Source organism: Aulonocara sp. 'chitande type north' Nkhata Bay, linkage group LG15 (genome assembly GCF_057382095.1).
Source record: "Aulonocara sp. 'chitande type north' Nkhata Bay isolate Kocher_YH1m ecotype deep benthic linkage group LG15, A_spYH_male_GT1.1, whole genome shotgun sequence".
NCBI lineage: Eukaryota > Metazoa > Chordata > Actinopteri > Cichliformes > Cichlidae > Aulonocara > Aulonocara sp. 'chitande type north' Nkhata Bay.
The window spans coordinates 14,528,105-14,549,269 of record NC_141358.1 but is presented as its reverse complement, the minus strand read 5'-3'; the positions used below and the strand labels follow the sequence as shown (position 1 = coordinate 14,549,269).

Here is a 21,165-nt window from a genome sequence, read left to right as displayed (position 1 = left end):
TTTGGTTTTCAATTAAATATTGTCCTCACCGACTAAGTGTAAAGACATATATGAGTGTGTACAGGTTTTTCAGTCGTATAAAAAGTCTTTTTTACAAAAACTTTTAGTGTTCTTTTGATGTTTATTTTTGTCTGCATCAAGAAGTCATAAGAAATTGTATCGTGGCCGAATAACGGAACCTCGACTTTAGTATTTTACTCTGTTGAGAGGTGTTGTGCCTTATTATTATCACTGCGCAATATTCACAGCAATCTACATTTCAGAAAAGCAGCACTACCATTTTATTGTAACCATTATTCTAACAGTGCCTCAAATGTATGAGATCGTTACTTCCTTTCATTTTGTTGCAGCGGATGCTTCGGGGCTTTAACGTGAATGATGTTTAACTGTGACCTCTCAGTGAAGGGCATGAGGTGTGAGCAGTTCAAACAAGAATTGAACGGAGAGCAGAAATCGTCCAATATTTCCCTTTATTCATGTGGTGACTCCTCACATGGTTTTTTTTGTTTGTTTTTTAGAAAGATATCCTGACAAATACGGACAGTCGTGCCTATGGAAGGATGCACACTGCATGCATGCCTGCAAAATCACTGTCACGTACTGTATGCCATCAACTGTGCTCTTCACTTGTGCATGTAAATTTATTGATAATCAGTAGGTGTCTGCGCCAGTTCTGTCATTACAATAAAATGCAACTGACAAAGGCAATAAACCCAAAGTGTGGAATAAGCAATATGCTAATCTGGTTACTGAGCACACCTGATACACGAAACCAAGTGATCGAAACTCATTTGTTACTTCTAAGGAATAATCAGACGGTAATGGCGTTTATCTGTTCAGGTTAAGCCTCAGTTAGTCTGTGTGTTTGAACAGAAACCGGCTTCTCGTGCAGCCTTTTAAGGTGCTTTTAAATGTTTTTTCCTCAACCGCCATCAAATTCATGTTTGAATTGTTTCCGTTCAGCTGCATGAGCACCTTTAGACGCCTGCAGAGAAAAGTTTGGTAGGGCAGCGTCCATCCAAGCAGAAATTATAACAGGGGACAGGAGATCAATACATTCAGGGAGAGATAAGGCTGAAGAATACCACAAAAAAGAAGGTTTCTTTGCATTTTCAAAGTGTTGCACTCCTCAAAAATTAAATTCGACACATTGATTACCTGATGTGAGTTTAAACTCGCGAGAAGAAATAAATGCAAACGCCTGAATCTTAAGCTTATCTGAACAGGCACAAATGAGCAGCACCTGTCTTGTGAGTTTTATTTCATGTCCACATGAGTTCCCCTTTCACCGAGATGCCAGAACTGTCCAAAACGAACAAAAACGAAATAAAAACCCGGCACATCAGCGACTTCCACGGTGCTCTGAGAGGAATGTGACACCTCTCTTCATCAATTTTTGTGCCTAATTCTACTATTTTTATTACTCTCTTTCAAAATGCACTTATTTTTGGTCATGCAGCCAACGTTGAGATCTATAACGCCATTTTTAAACATCAAACTGTGCTGTTGTCATCCTAGACTTTTGCATTTGGAAAACTCTCTGTCTGAACTTTTCAGCAAGCAGGAAATCAATAAAGGACATTACTTTGAAAAACATTAACATTATGGCCTCCTACATGCATCATTGCAGTTTTCTCAAGCAGAAAATGGGCTTTCAAACCTCTGAGCAAGGTTCAGATAATTCCCTTTAGATTTCCCGGTTTTAGCGACGCTGTATATTTCAGCCACAGCTATTCCCCTGTAGACAGAGAGCGGGAGAGAGAGAGAGAGAGAGAGAGATAGAGGAGGGAAAAAACTTCATGGCCACAATATTTCTCTGTCAAATTGCAGGGGGAAGACAGTGCAGGAAGGCAGGGTCAGTGATGGAGCACTCTGCCCAGAGAGGCAGAGACTGACTCGCAGTCATAAAGGGAGTGATGCTCGGTGAAATGGCAGGAATCTCATTTGGCTGCTCCATTTTCACAAGCGTCATTATCGTACACCTCGATGTCCTGGAGACTGGAGGCGTCCGTATCGTCCCCTCCGCTGCTCCCACTGTTCCTAAAGGCGATGCTTCCTATAAAGGGGTACACGCTTCCCGTTAACAGTTCCCTGATGTTGTAATGAGGGAGTTCTGGGTCTTGTCTTTCGGGCTTGGTGATGCACTGTCCCTCCATGGCTTTGTTTCTTTGATAGTACTTTGAAAACTTGTTAAAGATGATGGTGATGGGAAGAGCCACCACTAGCAGGCCACAGATGATACACACGGTGGCCACAATCTTCCCCGCCACCGTCACGGGGCAGGTGTCCCCGTAGCCGACTGTGGTCATGGTGATTGTGGCCCACCACCAACCTGAAGGTATTGTCCCCAAATCGGTGTCCTCTTCCTTCTCTGCGAAGTAGATGAGAGCAGAAAAGATGGAGATTCCCACTGAGAGGAAGAGAAGGAGCAGGCCCACCTCCTGGTAGCTGTGGCGGACGGTGGCCCCCAGCGCTCGCAGTCCGATGGAGTGGCGAGCCAGTTTGAGGATTCTGAGAATCCGCATGAGGCGCAGAACCTGCACCACTTTCCCCACGTTTTCTATGTCCTCGTTCTCCTCTACGCTATCCTCGTCGGCGGTCTCCAGAGCTAAAGTGGCATAAAACGGCAAAATCGAAGCGGCGTCGATTATGTTCAAGGGGTTTCCGAGAAACTTCCGTCGGGAGGGCGCGACAATTAACCTGATTATGAACTCTGCGGAGAAGCAGACGATGCAAACCGCCTCCAGTCTAGTGAGCACGGGGTCCTCGATGGGCCTGTCACTGTCATCCACACGCTGAAACTCTGGCATGCTGTGAACACACATGGCAACGATGGAGGTCAACACCACGCTGAGGGAAGCCACAGCAATGATCTTCGAGGCTCTCGAGTGACCCGGATCCTCCAGTCTGAGCCACATGTAGCTGCGAATTTCTGCACACCAGGCCCCTTTGAACTTGGCGAGGTCTTTATCGAGAGCAGAGAGCTCCTCAAACGAGGAGTCGAAGCTCGGCTCCTGCTGGTCTTCGCTCCTGATGTCCCAGTCTCTGTCCTCGATGTACTCCTTCCTCTCGTGGTACCAGTTGCTGCAGCAGGGGCTGAGGTGGAGCTCCTTGATACCCCAGTACTCAATCTCTTGACAGAAAGAAAAAACGCACAACTCCTCCATCATGTGGATTTGTCCCGTGTGGTAAAAGTTAAGCACGCACAGGAAAACCCGAGGATTCCTGTCAAAGTAGTACTCCTTCTCAGCCGGGCTGTAGTCGTCACACAGCTCCAGGATTGCCGCCTCGCTCTGGCAGCACAGCAGACGAGCCAAACGCGTGTGAGGAAAGCGGAGCACCATATCAGGATCCAGTTCATGCCGTACCCCTCCCACATTGAGGTGGACCTGGTCCTCCTCATCCCCTCGCCGGTGGAGGATTTGCCCATACCCCATGATCCTGAAAAGACATTTACAGTGAAGTCAGTTCATTCTAGCAGACTTTTTGTGTCTTTTTTTTATGACAACTAAAATGCCCACAAGGATTCCCCAGTGAAGACTAACTGTAACGTTTAAATGGATGGTTTCTATCAAGACACATTTGACTGCACTGTTTGTAGAATACATTAGTCTTCGGAAGGAGGGAGGGGGATCAATACAGCACACACAGGAAATGGCTTATACTGAGAGAGCAGAGAGGCATGCGGTGCTGTCACATGTACAGGATTACCACTAGAAAAATATCATTTTACAAACTGATTTCCAGCCCTCGTCTACATTTTTGTGTAGATATTTTTAAACAGTTGAATTCTAGACACTTAAGTGAAGCTGAGTTTTTCAAATTAAAGTTTTTTGTTTTTTTAAATTGGTTAATAAGGACCTGATAAGTCTGTTAATTATAGGGTCTTAATGCAAAGGTAGAAAAACATACCTGTATTCGGAGCGTTTCTTTCCATGAAAAAGAACTTTTATCCTCCCGTTTTGCTTTTCATCTTCTCCTGAAATGCCGCACAGAGCAGGTCAGCGAGGGAGTGAGGCGCCGCTGCTCCCCGGACGGGACAAGAAGAGCTGGAGGCGGGACAGAAGCACGGAGGCAGTTTGTTCCCTTTTCTAGGGAACAGGGAGGGGCGAGGGAGGAGAGGAGAGGGCAGCGAGAGACTGGGAACACCTCTTGAGAAATTTATAACGTATGTAACCTAGTCGCTTTATTTTAAAAGAGCCTCCAAAATTATTATGTTTCTGTCCTGGGCTATCACTTACTCTTTAAATGTCACTTCAGATGTTCTCAATGTCCCTTACAAACCCCACTTGTTCTGTATTTGAGTGAAACAGCTGCAGTTGAACCAACGCGGAGACAGCGCACTGGCTGCAGAGAGCGAAGTAACTAATAAATGACATTTGAATCCACTTTGAGAAACCAGACTCTAAAACGCTACTCATCAAACAGCTGCTGTTCAACGTTTATAAATCAGGTTTTATAACTTACCAAACTCCGTGTTTTTTATCCCCTCAAAGAAAGAAACCTCAGCATCTCCCACAACTTCTGTATGCGATACGGAAGACCAAAACGGCCAAGGTTAAGAAGCACAAAAAATTTGACACAATAAATGCATATGCTATAAAAAAAAAAAATTAAAATAAATTAATGCAGGCATTAAAAAAAACTGATATAATTTATTTTGTTTGCTTTTATTGCTGGATTGTATAAGTATTTACTTAAGGTATTTTTTTTTTAATTTAATTAATAATGTTTTAGTGGAGGAAAATAAATAATAAAATAAAATGAACTAAACAATAAATAGGGGGATTGATGAAAACCTAAATAATACAGAAATATGAAATTACTTCATGCTTTCTAAATTAACTATAATAATATTTTATGGTGCATTTGATGATAATTTGTCTGAAGTATCTTTGTTTGTTTTAATTTTTGATTTTTAGCAGTGAAATCATAACCATAAAATCAATTTCTTCACTTCCTAAAAGCACAGGGGATTTCCTGAGTGCTTCCTGCTCTTTAGGACTTAAAAACTCAATTTGCCATTTTAATATCCATGCTTTCTGAATAAATTTGTTTACAACAGTTCAGGGCTACAGAAGTTTATAGTTATTCTGCTCTTCTGTGGCGCAACCATCATGAACTCACAACCTGCACAAGGACAATCTTCTGACCTCAGTGGCACCTCTCAAGACCCCAACTTCATTTAGACTTTTTCTAATTGGTTTTAGAAAAAGTCAAAATGAATTTGTGACATTTTTGAATTTGCACCACTCATTTCAACTTCGGCAGGTTATTGGAAGATTGTATGAAAAATCTCACACCTTCATTTTTATTTTACTTTATTCACATAGACTTGCTCCCTCAACTGAAGAACGTAAAACCAGCAATTATTAGCAATAGTACAAAACACTGCTGCCTTTTTAAAATTCATTTCTGCTTTGGTTTTGTACTATAACTTTTAATTTTTAAATGCTGTTCAGAGTTTGGATGAATTCTCAGTATATAAGAAAACAAAACAAACACACATGCTTCATTTTATTAATTATTTACTTTACAACAGTTCATTTGGTTGGACAAGCATATTTGAATTTAATTCCAGTACAAGTGCCGTCAGCATTTTTGCAGCTCTGGTTAAAACTCACTTCCACCCAATCAACCTCATCAGGCTCCAACGAGATCCACCTGTGTGTGGCTGCAACCTCCCTCATCTTACCCAAAGAGGTGCCTTTAGGTCCCCTACAAACTTCTTTAAAAACGGCAAAAACAGAGACGCTAAGATTACCACTTCCCCACCTCTTGTGCCATGGGTCACTCATTAGGATTGGGGTTTGTAGCTTTATTTTTCTAAGAACCTTTTTAGTCAAACTTTCAGATTTTTGTCTTTAACTGACTAAGTTTTTTTCAGGTGGTTCATTCTTTTGGTAGTTGTTATGAACACACAGGCTCAAAAGAGGCCCCCTTTAAGTAAGTTTTATTTATTTTTTTAATTTTTCCTAAAAATGTCACTTAAACTACTGCCTACTTACTCACGTCAATGTTTATTTCCAGATATCACCGCTCAGTGTCTGGGGAATGTGATGCGTGTGGATGTTGGTCCACTTGGAGGAAATCTTATGAAAATTACTGCCGTCATGAGTAAGCTTTTTTTTTTTTTTTTTTTTTTAAAAAAAAAAAAAATTCTTTGGCTTCTTGCCTCTTAAAGCTTAATTTTTCCCACTTTTTTTTTTTTTTGTGTTCCTTATCCTCTCCTCAGATAACACTGCAATTCCTCTTACGCCAAGTTTAGCCTCGCAGTGTGGCATCAGTGTGAAGATTGATCTGCTGGGAAACGCCTTGATTTATGCTTCTCTTCAAAACTGTTTTGCTCACAATGTGGTAACGTAACAAAGATAAAGACAGAATTATTAGAGGTTGTTTGTTTGTTTGTTTGTTTGTTTGTTTTTGTTTTCTTCTTTTTTTCAAAGCACCCAATGTGTCCTATGCTTCTAGTATTAACTTTTTTTTTAAAAATATTTATTTTTTTGTAGGACGATAAAGAATTCACCACTGCTTTGCATGTTCGACTGCATGGAAACCAGTTGTTTGAAGACGAGGTGTACCAGGTGGTTAAAACTTGCCGCTACACTCCCTGGGCCTTCAGGGAAATCGTCTGTGACCACAGCTATATGGAGGCAAGTGACTGCAGCAAAACCTTCTGTGGTCATGTTCCCATCTATATGACAGTGGTGCTATAGCCCATAAGAGCATCAAGGCTAAAACAGTTCCTAGAGAGGTGAGAGATGGTTTATCATTGACTCGAAGGGTCTTGTTTCTAGGTGTCCGTGAAGAGGGCAGCTGCAGATGATTATGGCCTTCCTGCATATTCAGAGCAACAGGGCAGTCCAGAGTTTGCTTCTACTCGACAAGCCGCAAAGGTTGGAGGAGCTCGTTTGGCCTCTAGTCTATTCTCAGACCCCATCTCTGCATGTAAAGTCACGATTTGGTGTTTGCCTTACAGAAACGCCCCATAGACGCAGGATACATAATCACAACAGTTGTGTTCTACACACCTGAGGAGAGGATCATGAAGGCGACTGAGGCCCACCAAAGGGGGTACGGGGTAGGAAACACTCCCACCAGGGTGATTCTCCGGAGTTCAAAGTCTGCACTGGCAACGTACACCCAGACTGTGAGTAAACTGCAGATCGCATGCTTTTCACACATGCCTGACATGACCTGGCATCTTGTTCTACAGACAGACTCTGGTTAAAGTACTTGTAGCCCATTAGATGGCTCACACTTGCAGTCAGTAACCAATTGGATTTAGATTCATTATATGATCAGACTACCTTTTTAAACTTGTTACGGTCTGACATTTGACAAGATAAAGTACATATGGCCCATTAGCCTACATTTCCATGTTCTAACGAACTGCTCTTTTGCACACATGCTTTATCTTCAATGTATTAAATGTTATCTCACCCTGCAGGTAGCAGGGGTGCCCATGAAGGTGTTCAAAACCTCGACTATCTTTGAGAAGCAGTGGCTGACTGCTCGAGTTGATGCTGTAGCTGCTTGTCCAGTGCTGGACGGTAATTAAACTCTAACCATGTGAAAGCTGCAGGGAGCCTGTGTCATCTTGTGTTTAAAACCTGAAGGCTTTAGCAGTTAAATCTGCAAAATTTTTTTTTCTAGTCTTCATTATTCCTAGGGTGGTGATGCATTTGGACGTTTAGAAATATTAACTTGCTGTCTGTCCCAGGTTTAATATGAAGACTTGTATGCATGTGTGGTTTAGAAATGCTAAGCTGTTAGCAAAGTTGTCTGCCAGCAGACCTTGTAGCCTCTAAATCCTCTATAGTAGTGTCTGTTTTGGCCTCATATTATGCCTTATGTGCAGGTCATAGTGTTTCCTTCACGCCCACCATGATCACTTGGCGCCTGCCCCAACGCATTGACCCCTTAATGTCCTCTGGGCGGGTTCAGCTCTTGGAGGTGTACTTAGGAATCAACGGTCAGACGCTTGATCCTACTCAGATGCCGGCCAAGCTGTCTACCGACGACTCGTACATCATTGTTCAGCTTCCTGTTGGGGCCGACGGTGGATACTTTAAGGTGAAAGGCAGTTGTTTTTATAAGAAATCAAGATTTGCATCAAGTATATACTGATAAATGGCTTCCTTGGCCTTTTAAGATGGCAAAGTAGTAAAAGCCACTTCTCACTGTGAAATGAGGGCCCATTTCCAAAGCTGAGCCTCCAAAAGAGTTGCTCTACAAGCATTAAAGCAGGAATCTTATAAAGAATTATTACAGCTTTTGTTCTGCTTTTAAATATGTTCCATTAGGAGTAGTTATAATGACAAATTCTTGGTTTTAAAATGATAAACAGAGCCATATCCAGGGAAATCGGTATCTCCTCTCCTATACAATCGAACCCATGCTGGAGTTGCTCTGGACTGAAGATGGAGAAGACACAAGATACAAAGTCTTGTTTCCCATCACGACGCCTTTGTTGTCACTGAATCTTCAAGTTTTTGACGGCGAGTCTCTCCATTCCACTTATCATATATTATGATTATTTGTGTAAAGTGCAAGCTCACTGAATTCCTCTTCTCTCGTCCCTACAGAGACTGTTCCGAAACAGCAAGTGTTTAAGCTGGTGCTTGGGCATTTTGCTCCTGACGTGGCGCTGATGAACATCACCTTCCCCTCTGAGGTTTTGACTATAGCACAGTGCCATGACAGAGGCTTTAACATCAGAGAGCATGTGTCCCCTAACAGCAGCTTGAAAGTCTTTACACTTGAAGTGCCCTTCACAGACCCTGCCGTGCTACAATCGGTAAGATGTAATTTCTGCTTGTGGGGGCAGAATATTAATGCATATTTAATTTGACTGCTAATCTTTCCATTTCCCTACAGAGAGGAATGGGATTTATAGTCTACTCTCTTCACCTGACCTTTGGTTTGCTGGTGCTGAATGAGTTTGCTCCATTTTCTCACACGGTTTACCTGGAAGCCACACTGGAAGAAAAGGGTCTGTATGGCTGTTTATATACAAATGTTTGTCATGACCTTGCACCAGCTGCAGGCCAGGGTTCTTGATGCCTTTTTAATCTACCTGCAGTTCCTCCTTCCGTCTCTGGAAGCTGTGATTACCAGAACTTTTATGTCCTTGTGGAACATGGAACCTCAGACTTCAACTTTCATACCATGGTGGGAAAGCGACTGCTGACACCAGGTTTGGCTCAGCAGTATGGCTACATGGAGAATGGAACTCACTTCAATCTTGTTGTGCCGTTTGCAGCCCCTGATGTTGAGTTTGAGGTATTTTGTGCTTTGCTGTAGATGAGAATCTTCTGTTTAATGTCCTGCTTGCTCTAACTTGAACAATGTTTCAGGCTATTACACCAACTTCCATTAGGACCAGAATTGACGTGATCCTGAAGGATCCAGAATCTAACGTGCCCATCAGTGACTTCTCGATGGCTTGCAATTTCTTCTCACCGCTTACTGGTTGGTTTGGGTTTCTTGTTTAAATTTCATTGGAGAGTTCGAGTCGAGTTTTTAAACTTTTCTTTTCAGAGTGTTTCCCTAATGGTACCATAACCACTCTGGCTGTGAAAATGGAGTCTGTTCCCAGCCTGAACCCCAGTGAGCTCACGCTGCTCGACCCCACCTGCGGTCCAGTCTACAGTGATGACCGCTACGCTTACTTTGTCTTCACTGCTAACTCCTGTGGGACTACCAGAAAGGTACTGTCACTGCACAACTTCATGACTAATACAGACTATTAATGGTGAGGCTGATCTGATGTATTGTCTTTAACTTTGTTCCCTTAGTTTTTGCCCAATGCGATGCTCTACGAAAATGACATCTCTGTGCCACATGACCTCGAAACAAAAAGTACATCAGACTCTGAGGAAGCAGAATTTGCGTGAGTGGCTGATCGTTATTAGGAAAATTAGGAGACTAAAGTTTTTAAAAGTAACTTGAATCTCTGGATTAAATGGACTCCTTCAGCTTTGCGTTATCCCTTATTCAATCTTTGATCCTGAGACAAAGATGAGTGTCTGTAGGAATTTTTCTCTCTGGTCTTTGCACTTCTGACTGCATTCAAATCTCATGGCTTGTCTTCTAGGCTAAAGGTTTCATGTTACTACGACCTCAACACAACCCACGCTGTGTCCTTCCACACCAGACCTCGCAGGAGTGAACCATATGCTGAAAATGCAAAAGGCCAGCTGCAAGTGGCAATGAGACTTTCTTTGGGTATGAAGTTGGCATAATTTCATTTTTCCACAACACAAATACAACTCCAGCACTGGAGAGATTTAAGATTGTTCTCCCTTAAACTGGAAGTCATCCTCAAATCATTAAGCAATTTTAAATTAATCTTTAACTGCCTTTACTAACTAAACCTTACTGCTTTATCTCTAGAAGATCTAATAGTTTTTGAAAACATTTTAAAATTTCTGGCAACTAGATGGTTCAGACTTTAAAGGTTGCTGTCATCAGCATGTGGCTAATTTTTCCTGCTTAATGTTGACAATCAGCTTCAATGGTTTTTACTCCAGGAGCTCCTATAATCTAAAATGCCTTGTCTATTGCGTGTAAGGAGTTGGTATTAGTTTTCGTCATTCTACTTTGAATTTATCCCTAGGCGCAGCTCTCATTAAAGTAGCTAAGCCTTAACTAATCTTAGTTTTTATTCTAACATCCCAGAAAATTTGGATATTGAGCTTTATGCAAGAAGCAAATCAGGAATTTGTTCTGGGAGCTGGCAGCTCCCAAGTAAGTAGGTCCGTGCATGGCCATAATTGGCGGGTGTATATGCAGCATTTGTGAGAGGAAAAACCTCAATGTCCTGAGCTGATTATATTGTTCAAAGCCTCCTGTCATTATGTCATTTCATGCTGTCTCTCTGCACTTAGACGACTCCTTCAGAGAGTTTTACAGACTCGAGGACTCTCCCATCATGAAACATCTCCAGCAGCCGCTGTATTTTGAGGTGGAGCTCATGAGTGCAATAAATCCTCAAGTATCACTGGAGCTGGAGAACTGCTGGGCGACATTGGATGAGGACAAGATGTCCCAACCCAGATGGGATCTGATCATAAACGGGTAACGCTCAGGCTGGTGTTTGCGTATTAGCATAAGCTCTTCCTTCATACTGATGCAAGGATGGGGTAGGGGGACAAAATTTAACTTTTTAATGTATCTTTGAAATTGTCCAGCTGTCCACACACAGACCCACACCATGTGGTCTTCCATCCAGTGTGGACTGATGCTAGGGTTCAGTATCCCTCTCACTTAAAGCGCTTTGAGGTCCAGATGTTTGCCTTTACTGAAAATGAAGAGGATCTAAGTCCTCAGGTAACTCAGCCTGTTAAAAAAATATATATATAAAAAAATCCATGGTTCAGAAAACTGCACATGCAAATCTGTACTCATAAAAACACTTGCATCTTCTAGGTCTTTGTCCACTGTGACGTTGTGATCTGTGATACCAGAAATCCATTAGGTGGCATTTGTAATGGGCAATGTTCAGACCCAGAGTACAGAAGAGGTATAGTATGAGGTCTTTTATAATGGAACCTTTTGTTTCAAGGGTTTGACCCAGAAAAAGAAGAGAACATGGTGTGCCATAGTACTTCTGTCTCAGACTAATTTTCTTCTCAGCCTGGTGAAATTGGTTACTGTTAACTTTCCTCATTCTCTTCTCTCCACAGGTAAAAGACATATCTCAGAGGAACAAAGTTCAAAATCATTTGTGACATTTGGACCAGTAATTATGAGTTGATACAATAAAGATTTTTTTTAAATTCACCTTTATTGTCTGTTCTTTCCTATGCTTTGCTACATGTGGAAATTTGATTTTCCACCTGTAATTCTGAGTATGTAGTCAGTTGTGTTGCCTCACCTATCAAATTATGTGAAAAGTCATAATTCAATGTACCTCTTTGGGTTAAGGACTCTTGCAGAGGTGAGTGTGCATTCACAAGAGGAATACTAGTGACCATGTGTCTTAAAAGACAAATGAAAGGTTTATGATATGGAGAGACGTGTGGTTTTGAGATGGTGGCACTCACGAAAACTCCAGTCAAAGCTGGAGAAATGAAGGTGCCAATATTTTCATTGGGGGGTGCCAGACGAGACATGATTGGAGGACAGCTTAGCTTGGAGACAAATTGCTCTGTCAGGCAGGAGGAAGACCAGAATGTTAGTGTATGACAGAGGATGCAAATGAAAGATCTAATGTGGTGCCTAAAGTAGCCAAAAGACTGATTAGAATCTTAATAATTTAAAGTTGCTTTTGTACTTTAGAAAGCCCAATAAATATTTGTAGTTGTTTTCGAAATGCATCAGTATAAAGTGACTCATTTTACAGCCCACAGGAACAATTTCCACACATATTTTCAGAGGCATTAACTAGGATTTCTGTAGTGTGGTGGGTGCATTTTTCCACTTCAAAATATTTCTTCATAAATAGATACTCTGGAATTTATTTTTTTTAAATGACATTCAGCAGCTCCTGAATGGTAAATGAAGCTAATTAAATCAAACGGAGTACTCTGCTTTCTTGAGCAGTCGACCAGTGCATCTTTCCATAGTAGTGTAGTTCCAATGAGGCCACTTTCGCCATCCTCTGCACATCTTTCTGATCTTGTGCTATCAGGAGGCTCTCAATGGTGGAACAACAGGATTGGAGTTAATTCAGTGTTATTGATACAGTGCCAAATCACAACAGTAGCCTTAAGGTGCTGTATATTGTAAGGTAAAGACCTACAACAATACAGAGAAAACCCAACAGTCAAACAATCCCCTTTTAACTGGAAGAAACCCCTGGCAGAACCAGCCTTAGGGGAGTGGCAGCCATCTGTCGTTACCAGGGGGGTCAGAGGGGAGGGAGACGGGATGAAAGACGCACTGTGGAAGAGGGCCAGAGATTAATAACTAATGATTAAATGCAAAGTGTCGTATAGATGTTGTATAGATCTTCAACACTTCACTGTCCCAGTCCTGCATCCCGCCGTGCCTAAAGTCAGCCACAATTGTCCCACTGCCAAAACGTACTAACATTAGCAGCCTGAACTACCGACCAGTTGCTCTAACACCTGTTATAATGAAGTGCTTCGAGAAACTGGTCCGACGTCACATCATGTCCTGCTTGCCACCCAACCTCGACCCGCTCCAGTTCGCATACAGAGCTAACACATCAACTGAAGATGCCATTGCTACAACGCTCCACACCACCATCTCTCACCTGGAAGTGCAGGGCCGTTACGCCAGGCTGCGCTTTGTTGACTTTAGCTCTGCTTTCAATACAATACTCTCGGACAGACTAATAGTTAAACTGCTGGAAATTGGACTTCCTTCTACCACCTGCCGCTGGATCAGAGACTTCCTCTCAGACCGTGTACAGAGAGTTAGAGTGGGGCATCATCTTTCCTCAGCCCTCAGCCTTAACACCGGCTCTCCACAAGGCTGTGTACTGAGTCCCCTACTGTACACTCTGTACACACATGACTGTGTTAGTTCCCACCCAGACAACACAGTCATCAAGTTTGCAGATGATACCACTGTGGTGGGGCTCATCTCAGGGGGAGATGAGACGGCGTACAGAGCTGAAGTTCAGAGGCTGTCAGATTGGTGTGTCGATAACAACCTAGACCTCAATACCAACAAGACAAAAGAACTGGTAGTTGATTTCAGAAGGAGGAAGTCTGAGCTGCAGCCTGTCAGCATCAACGGGGAGTGCATGGAAAGGGTCTCCAGTTTCAAGTTTCTGGGTGTGCACATAGACACAGACCTCCAATGGAGCTCTAACACCTCTGCGGTTTTAAAGAAAGCCCAACAGCGTCTCCACTTTCTGAGAATCCTCAGAAAAATGGACCTGAAGAAGGAGCTGCTGACCGTCTTCTACCGCTGCTCCATTGAAAGTGTGCTGACATATTGCATCGGTGTGTGGTTCTCCAGCTGCACCACAGCACACAGAAAGGCACTCCAGAAGGTCATCAATATGGCCCAAAAAATCATTGGACATCCTCTTCCCTCCCTGAAGGACCTGTACAGCACTCGCTGTCTCAAGAGGGCACGCAGCATTCTACGGGACGGTACACACCCAGGACACGGGGTGTTTAAGCTGCTGCCGTCTGGCAGGAGGTTCAGGCTGCTGAGGTCCCAAACAAATAGACTCAAGGACAGCTTTTAGAACAGGGCAATAGCCCTGATCAATGCAAATAGCTGACCTGACTGGCTACCTACCTGGACTTTTTTTTGGGGGGGGGGTTAGGGTTAATAATAATAATAATAATATTTATATTTATAACAAGGTGCAATAATAATTAATGTGCAATAATAACAGTGTGCAATACACATACACTTCTTCTTCTTTTTTATTACTAAGTTATTATACTGTGTTGTGTTGTTTGTGTTGCGTTGTGATGTGTCGTATCGTGTCGTGTTGTGTTACATGTAGTGCCGACAAAGGACAGTTTTCCAATTTCATTGTACTATTGTACTATGTATGACTGTGCAATGACAATAAAGAGTTATCTTATCTTATCTTAAACACACAGAGCGAAGAACAAATACTCAGAGCATCATGGGATGCCCCCAGAAGCCCAGGTCATTAGCAGTGTAACTAATGGAGGATTCGGGGTCACCTGAACCCATCCTAACTATATGCTTTAAAAGAAAGTTTTAAACCCAATCTTAAAAGTAGAGAGAGCATTCCACAGAAGAGAAAAGCTGGAAAGCTGAAGGATCAATTAATAAGAGCTAATATGAGAGAAATATGCTCTCACAGAAGCATTTGGAATCAACCAAAGGCTTTTCTGTTAGTTTTTAGCCTTGTAATATCAATTACAGTAGTCCCGCCTACTGTCATAAATGTTTCTAATTTTAGAGATATTGCACAAATGCAAGAAAGCAGTCCTACATATTTGTTTGATATGCATGTTGAAGGACATATCTGGTTAAAGAAGATGCTTTCCGTCAGCACTCATTCATTATTATTTGTATTTGTATTCTATTTTTATCTTATTGTATATTTATTTTATTTTATTCTACTGTATATAGTATTTTATTTTATTCTATTCTGTACAGTTGTGTACTGTATTTATTCTTATTGTATTCTAATTTTTGCCTCATAACTTTTGCACTGTCCACTTCCTGCTGTGACAAAACAAATTTCCCACGTGTGGGACTAATAAAGGTTATCTTATCTTATCTCCATCTGCTCAAGCCACTTCTGTGCGGGGGCGTCTGAGCCGGTGTTGCTGTAAATGTGTCGTCTCCTTCTTCCCTGGAAGCACAAGATGGATGCTGACTCCACTTTCTGGCAGTCAGAGCAAGCGAAGTACTTTAGTTTGTCCATAAAAGTTTTGTCAAAGCAATTTATGGCTTTCCCTGTAGCCAGTGATTGTCCTTATTCCACATGCATTTTGAGTTGTGCTCTATACACTTACATTTCAATTAGAAGTTTATGGGTGAGGGTGTGATTTTATGGCGCATCTATACAAGACTACATAAATTAAAGGACTATGACAACATCTGATCTGTGGCAACCATAAGCTGCCTTTTGTGAAAACTGGATTATAAAAATGAAACCAATTTGATTTGCGGTGCAATTTTAACCCTTGACGAGTTGATTCTCAAATTAGTGAATATCAAGAGCAATTTTATTTCATTAAGATCTGATTAAAGACTTTTTACCCCTCCAAGCCACTTAAACTATAGGATTAAACAGAATTATCAAACCACAAAATTGTAGCTTAATTGCCATCATAATTTACAGGTGATTAGTTTAAAGTATAGAAGTTTGCACAGACAAATTAAAAGCTATGAAGGTGCACAAATGCATTGTCACTAAAATATGATTATGATGAGAAGCAATTCTGTTAGATGAACTTGCTCAACTACAGAAGTTCTGTAATATGCCATAGTAGCACAATTGAATACTTTGTTCTGCATTAACCACAGTCTGTACCATTTTCACAGTCACTAAGAATCACTCAGCATTTACGAGCCATGGGAAACCGCAAGATGTCAGCTAGAAAGACGAAGTTGACTCAGCCACACTGGGTTGTGAATTGAGCACCCCATCCACAGAGTATTGCATTTATGAACAGTTACTACACCCTTTGGAAAGTTTTAGCAATGCTGTACAAGTAATTTAAGCCTAATGCTTCATGTGAAGCTCAGCCCATGACACTACACCATGCAGTTTACTTCACATTTCAATGCCCTTTTGTCTGAACACTGAGTTCAGACAAGTGCAATATGCAAATTCAAGCGGCATCGTTTTAATTAAACTGATACGTTTACATTTGAGGCCTTGTTATAGCCAGTTAAAGATGTCAGACCAGTTTAGAACTTGAGGCCTGCATCTACAACAGTCATGACCCAGCTTACAAATTGAAAAGCTTGACACCATATAGCTTAAGATTTATTTTTATTGAAATATCAATTTGAAAGTAGGATGGGTCCAGAGGAGAGCTGCCATTGGTGGGTTGACTCTGTACTTCTTTGCTCTGCAAATGGGAAAGAAAAAAGTCACCAACTGCACTTCAAGTTTGTCCCAGTCTTACTTACACCATTAACACTTACCCCTTTTAGCACCTTTGAGTCCTTGAAATTTAGTGCCCTTTGTGCCTGTGGGATGCACACACTGGCCTCTGCAGATGCCATCTGGTGGGCCATTTGTATTACAAATCACTGCATCACAGTGCACATAGATCTGTGGGGAGACTGAAAGGTTAAGCACACATTGATACAGTATTGCATTAGACAGCCCTATGACTAGATTGCCTGAATCACCTGATCTCTCAGAACTTCGTTGTTATTGGTGAAGGTGAACATCCTCATAGAGAAGCGTTTGACGTGGGATGGCATGGCAATATTATCCTTAACTGGATGGAAGACTGTCACATGGGTGTCATCGCGATTCTCACAACTAGTGAGAAGAATATATAATTTAAATGTACCATGAAGACTCATTTTCCAAGTGAATTAACCACCCACTCTAGACTATGGCAAAGTTAGCTGGACTACATAGTTGAAGTAGTGGAGATTTTCCACTTTGGCATTTACTTATGCCATCACCTGTTCACAATGATGTCCCATTGGGGTACAGATGTCCTGTCTTCTTGAAGAGTAGCCCAGCAGTTTTCCACGATGAGCTCCAACTGGGGGTCTGTTGACTGCATCAGCACCACCTCAAAAAACAGGGGGTCTCTCAGGTATTTCTTCAGTGGATAATCTTCAGCTTTGTAAAAGTGCTGATAAGCAGCATCTGGAAGAGAAGCTCAATTAGAACTCTAAGGCAGTGTATACACCTAAAGAGAACAGATGTCAAATTCTCCACCTTGTAGCAAACCGACTGTTAGACTTACCCTGGGCTTGCCTCATTTGCACCATTAGCAGCCCTGTCCCAATTTCTGCTCTAGGATCATCGCTCCTTGGTTTGTGACTGAATGCGACAGTTTGTGTTTTGTTGACCATGTAGTAGCAGTAGATGGTTTGCCTAAACAGGATGGGGGGAAAAAAACCCACCACATTTTAAACTTTGAATCAGCAGTTCATCGGGATAACTCACTGGTCAGGTCTACCTACCTGTACCCAGGTTCAGCAGGTGAGGTTTTTGCTGTCACCTTATGATACAGGCTGATCTCATTTTGATAAACCATGTAGTTGTCAAAGAACTTAAAACAAAAAACACAAGTTGATTAACACATTTCCCAAAAGGCACTTTCAACTGATAAAGGTCTGTAAACGTACTGTTCTACTTGTTCCACATGAATCTGCAGAGAAAGAAAAGTGGGCAAAGCGATCGTTGCTGAAAACTGGTCTACAAGACCGGTCCTTCAATGTTAGCTGACTTGGGACGAGACTGGGCACAGATTCCAGCTTCACAGCCACTGCTGTTATTGTTCCATTAGGATAGCATTCTGAAGAAAGTAGACATTATTATGATTGTGTTTGTTATTTTAATGAGTAGTTTAAGTGATCAATCTTACTAGTTGTCATCAAGGGAAAGCTGCAGGCCAGGGAGAGGTCACCAAGCACCCACTGATTGTTTGGTTCCCAGAGCACGATGTCAAGTCTGGCTTGGATGGAAACTGAGGAAACCAGCTGCAAGAAAATGTTCAGAGCACATTTAATTAGGATCCTAAGGAGACTGGCATTTACAGGGCTTTTCCGGTCTGTGCTTTGAAGGTTTTCAAAGAGTCATGTTATATACACCTCAAAGTTTGAGTCTTGGGCATTGTAGGGCACTCTGAGGATCAAGTGTGTGCGGTTTTCCTGCAGCTTGTAGGCTTTAGCCAGGTCGGGGGTTAGCTGTCGCATTCCAACCGCGGTCTCAAAATTACGGTCTTGACTGCCATATTTCACCCTGACGTAAAAGTGCTTCTGATCACAGGTGCCAGTAAGTGCAGGCAGCACTGCAAGGGAAAGAAAAGTCAATCTGGAGTTCAAAGCTCAATGTGCAATTCTAGAAAAGAGTCTCACCAACATCCTGCAGAGACGCCTGCAGTGTCACCTCATGAGCAAAGGAAGTTCCATCAGGCAGGATGATCAGGCCAACGGTCAAAGGGAGAGAGTAGGTTGTAACCAAGGGTTCGGGATTCTTAAGGGGGGGAGGAAAAAAAAAAAAAGTTATGTTGGCAGTTGGAATATAATCTTTAGTGCAATTTCCAATAGTTGGCCACATACGGTCTTCAGGACAACATCGGCATTGAAGGACACTTGTAAAGAGAAGCCCTTTGTGCCATTGGTGTAGATGTGCTCCTGGACAATCAGGCCTCTGGCATTGCTCTCCTCCACAGTGAGAACACCAGTAACAAAGGTGATGTTCTTCAGCTCCACATCATGAAAGAAGCCCCCCAACATGACGCTAAACACACCGTCCTCTGGAACCGTATCTGAGGAACAAGCCACACGTTTAGGCTTTTTCTGCAGGCTCGACTTTCAGTTCTTTACTTTTAAGTGGGACTTACAATCTTCCACTTGGGGAGGTCTGGGCATCAGAGGCGTTGTAATGGGGAACAAAACCTTGTATTTTATATCATCTTGGGTCCCATCCGCCCTCCAGAGTACCTCGAGCATTGGCTCCACAGTGTAGGTGACATAGTACTGGTATTCTGGGGCATGACTCTGCAATTATTTATAGCATTTTAATAAAACGCACATACAAACACACAAGTCGCATGTTGAGGTAGATTTCCAGACCTTGTAGTAACCATCGGGTGAGCCCACTGGGATCTCGGCAACAATGTGAAAGTCTGTGGTGGATAGTGTGTACCCTCTCGCAGCCATCTGAGACCTATCCAGCCTCTGCCCATTGATGCCCATGTGCATCTCTACAATTCTGAATGTGCCGTCCATTAGAGGGGTCATGCGGCGAGGGATGTACCAAGAGATCACACTCTCAGTGAAGAGTACGCCCCCTAGAAGAGAGGAAGCAACTTCTTGACAATTCTACACTTTAATGCTTACTGTGAAGAAGGTTTGATGCTCACCTGTGGGACAAGCTGCTGCCAAGTTCACGATACCCAGACCACTTTCTGCCTTGTTGTAGACGCTCACCTTGAAGACTTCCATGGGGATTCCAGCCACCTTAAGGAAAAATAATTAAAAAAAATATATGGACTTTACTGTCAGTTTTAATTACCAGAAATAATTATCCATTATGAAGTAATCCTTACATCCTCTGAGAAGGTCTCTGGTGTATTGTAAGGGCTTCGCATAATCAGTCTGTTAGAGGTAGTCATTGCACTGTAGCCAGCTTGTTCAGCCTCCCTTGGCACCATTACCACTGGTTCAGGGGTGAAAAATGTCATCTTCCAGATACCATGTGATGCACCAGAGTCCTGCAGCAAAATGGAACATTTTGAGCCTTCATTGGATTGCATTTAGTAATTTTCTTAACTCTATAATCTAGGCACCTCAAGCAGATATGAGTCAACATTTTGATCCTGAGCCGGCCGCTTAGTTTGTGGATTAGCTTTCATCAAGTAGTTTGACACCTAGAAGACAAGACAAAGCTAATTGAAGAGTTTGAAGGGCATAAGTATTAAAGTAAACCTGGCAGTGTTACGTAACCCACTTCCATGTAGTTCCTGTCACAGAGAATCTCTTTAGGGGCCCAGCGAGTGTAGCTGCACGTTTGATTCACTTCATGAGTTACCACATCTGATGGCCTCTGGCTGTACATTTGGAGTTTCAAGCCAATTTTAAATGTTGCATCATCCTATAAGAGAAGTGTAAGCAGTTAGTTCCCCCTGAAAGTCTGTTCCTGATACACTATTACCTGTACTCATTTGCAAAATTGCAAAACTTGCAGACCTAAACTTTTAAGGTTTCTATTAAATGGAAGGTTGGAGTAAAATCTAGGTGATATTTAAATTTGTAATGTTTGGAAAGAAAAAAGTTCCACCTCAGCTCAACATACCTTGTTGTCCACAAAGCAGCCCATCAGAGACATGTAGATTCTTGTGTTACCCCAGGGGTCAGACTCCATGCTGTACCCACACTGAGCAGCCAAGGTGGGTGTCAACAAGACACACTGGGTGCCATCTGGAGATGACATGCAAACATGAGGGATCTCTTCTCAAAGCAATGACACAGCCTGTTCCCAATTAGCCCTTTAACTCACTGATGGCTTCCACTACAAGCTGGTTCCCCACTGCTAAAGCCTCATCCATTGACAGCCTCATTAGATTTCCTAAACAGTCTGCCTTTAAACCACTGCCTGTGAAAGAAGACGATGGTCAGGTAGTGTAGCCTCAATTTGATCTGGAGCAGTTTAACGAGTTAGTCTTACTTGACTGTGAAGCGAGCTTCGTATTTGGCCATGCTTGACCTAAAACAATTACTGCAGCCATCAAGTTCCATAATAAACTTGAAGGGGGAGAAAAAAATGCACATTTTAGAAAAATTAGAGTAACTGTCAGAAAACTAAACAAGACTTAACTTAAACTTACATGTTTTTAAGCCGCCACATGTCGCAGTGTCAATGTAACCATGCAAAAACAAAAATTTACTGAAACCAACCACAACCAGAGCTTGGCATTGAAACCCCAAGCAAGACCTACCACCAACAAACCAGCTCTGACGCAAAAGAGCTGACTGCTTCATTCAGGCGTCAGCAGCTGTTTTATACAGCAGGTAATCACCTCTGCACAGGTGAAACGCATCAGT

The 21,165-nt window shown here is 42.3% G+C and overlaps 3 protein-coding genes across 3 annotated transcripts; 1 reads left to right on the top strand and 2 right to left on the bottom strand.

Annotated features, from left to right (window-relative positions):
* Positions 1 to 366: 366 nt before the first annotated feature.
* kcns3b (potassium voltage-gated channel, delayed-rectifier, subfamily S, member 3b) lies at positions 367 to 4,116 on the bottom strand. Its single transcript, XM_086263727.1, has 2 exons — positions 3,913 to 4,116; positions 367 to 3,441 (listed from the first exon to the last, which is right to left on the bottom strand). Exon 2 carries the CDS (start codon positions 3,435 to 3,437, stop codon positions 1,941 to 1,943), a length of 1,497 nt encoding a protein of 498 aa, XP_086119853.1. The 5' UTR covers positions 3,438 to 3,441; positions 3,913 to 4,116; the 3' UTR covers positions 367 to 1,940.
* A 1,542-nt stretch (positions 4,117 to 5,658) lies between these two features.
* LOC147312778 (uncharacterized) lies at positions 5,659 to 11,787 on the top strand. The gene is made up of 21 exons (XM_086264447.1): positions 5,659 to 5,808; positions 5,888 to 5,946; positions 6,031 to 6,117; positions 6,236 to 6,357; positions 6,510 to 6,653; positions 6,798 to 6,896; positions 6,980 to 7,150; positions 7,451 to 7,553; positions 7,862 to 8,076; positions 8,351 to 8,501; positions 8,589 to 8,800; positions 8,881 to 8,995; positions 9,086 to 9,285; positions 9,360 to 9,474; positions 9,544 to 9,713; positions 9,801 to 9,895; positions 10,100 to 10,230; positions 10,893 to 11,082; positions 11,196 to 11,334; positions 11,434 to 11,527; positions 11,691 to 11,787. The coding sequence occupies exons 1-21, from the start codon at positions 5,786 to 5,788 to the stop codon at positions 11,759 to 11,761; spliced, it is 2,706 nt and encodes a 901-aa protein (XP_086120573.1). The 5' UTR covers positions 5,659 to 5,785; the 3' UTR covers positions 11,762 to 11,787.
* Positions 11,788 to 16,400: 4,613 nt separating this feature from the next.
* On the bottom strand, positions 16,401 to 21,103 carry zpax1 (zona pellucida protein AX 1). The gene is made up of 21 exons (XM_086264445.1): positions 20,949 to 21,103; positions 20,789 to 20,865; positions 20,621 to 20,716; positions 20,417 to 20,541; positions 20,072 to 20,215; positions 19,911 to 19,991; positions 19,671 to 19,835; positions 19,485 to 19,581; positions 19,195 to 19,412; positions 18,963 to 19,119; positions 18,679 to 18,887; positions 18,475 to 18,592; positions 18,208 to 18,407; positions 17,982 to 18,096; positions 17,743 to 17,912; positions 17,578 to 17,666; positions 17,358 to 17,488; positions 17,068 to 17,257; positions 16,783 to 16,918; positions 16,573 to 16,702; positions 16,401 to 16,496 (listed from the first exon to the last, which is right to left on the bottom strand). The coding sequence occupies exons 1-21, from the start codon at positions 20,966 to 20,968 to the stop codon at positions 16,429 to 16,431; spliced, it is 2,736 nt and encodes a 911-aa protein (XP_086120571.1). The 5' UTR covers positions 20,969 to 21,103; the 3' UTR covers positions 16,401 to 16,428.
* Between the last annotated feature and the right edge of the window lie 62 nt (positions 21,104 to 21,165).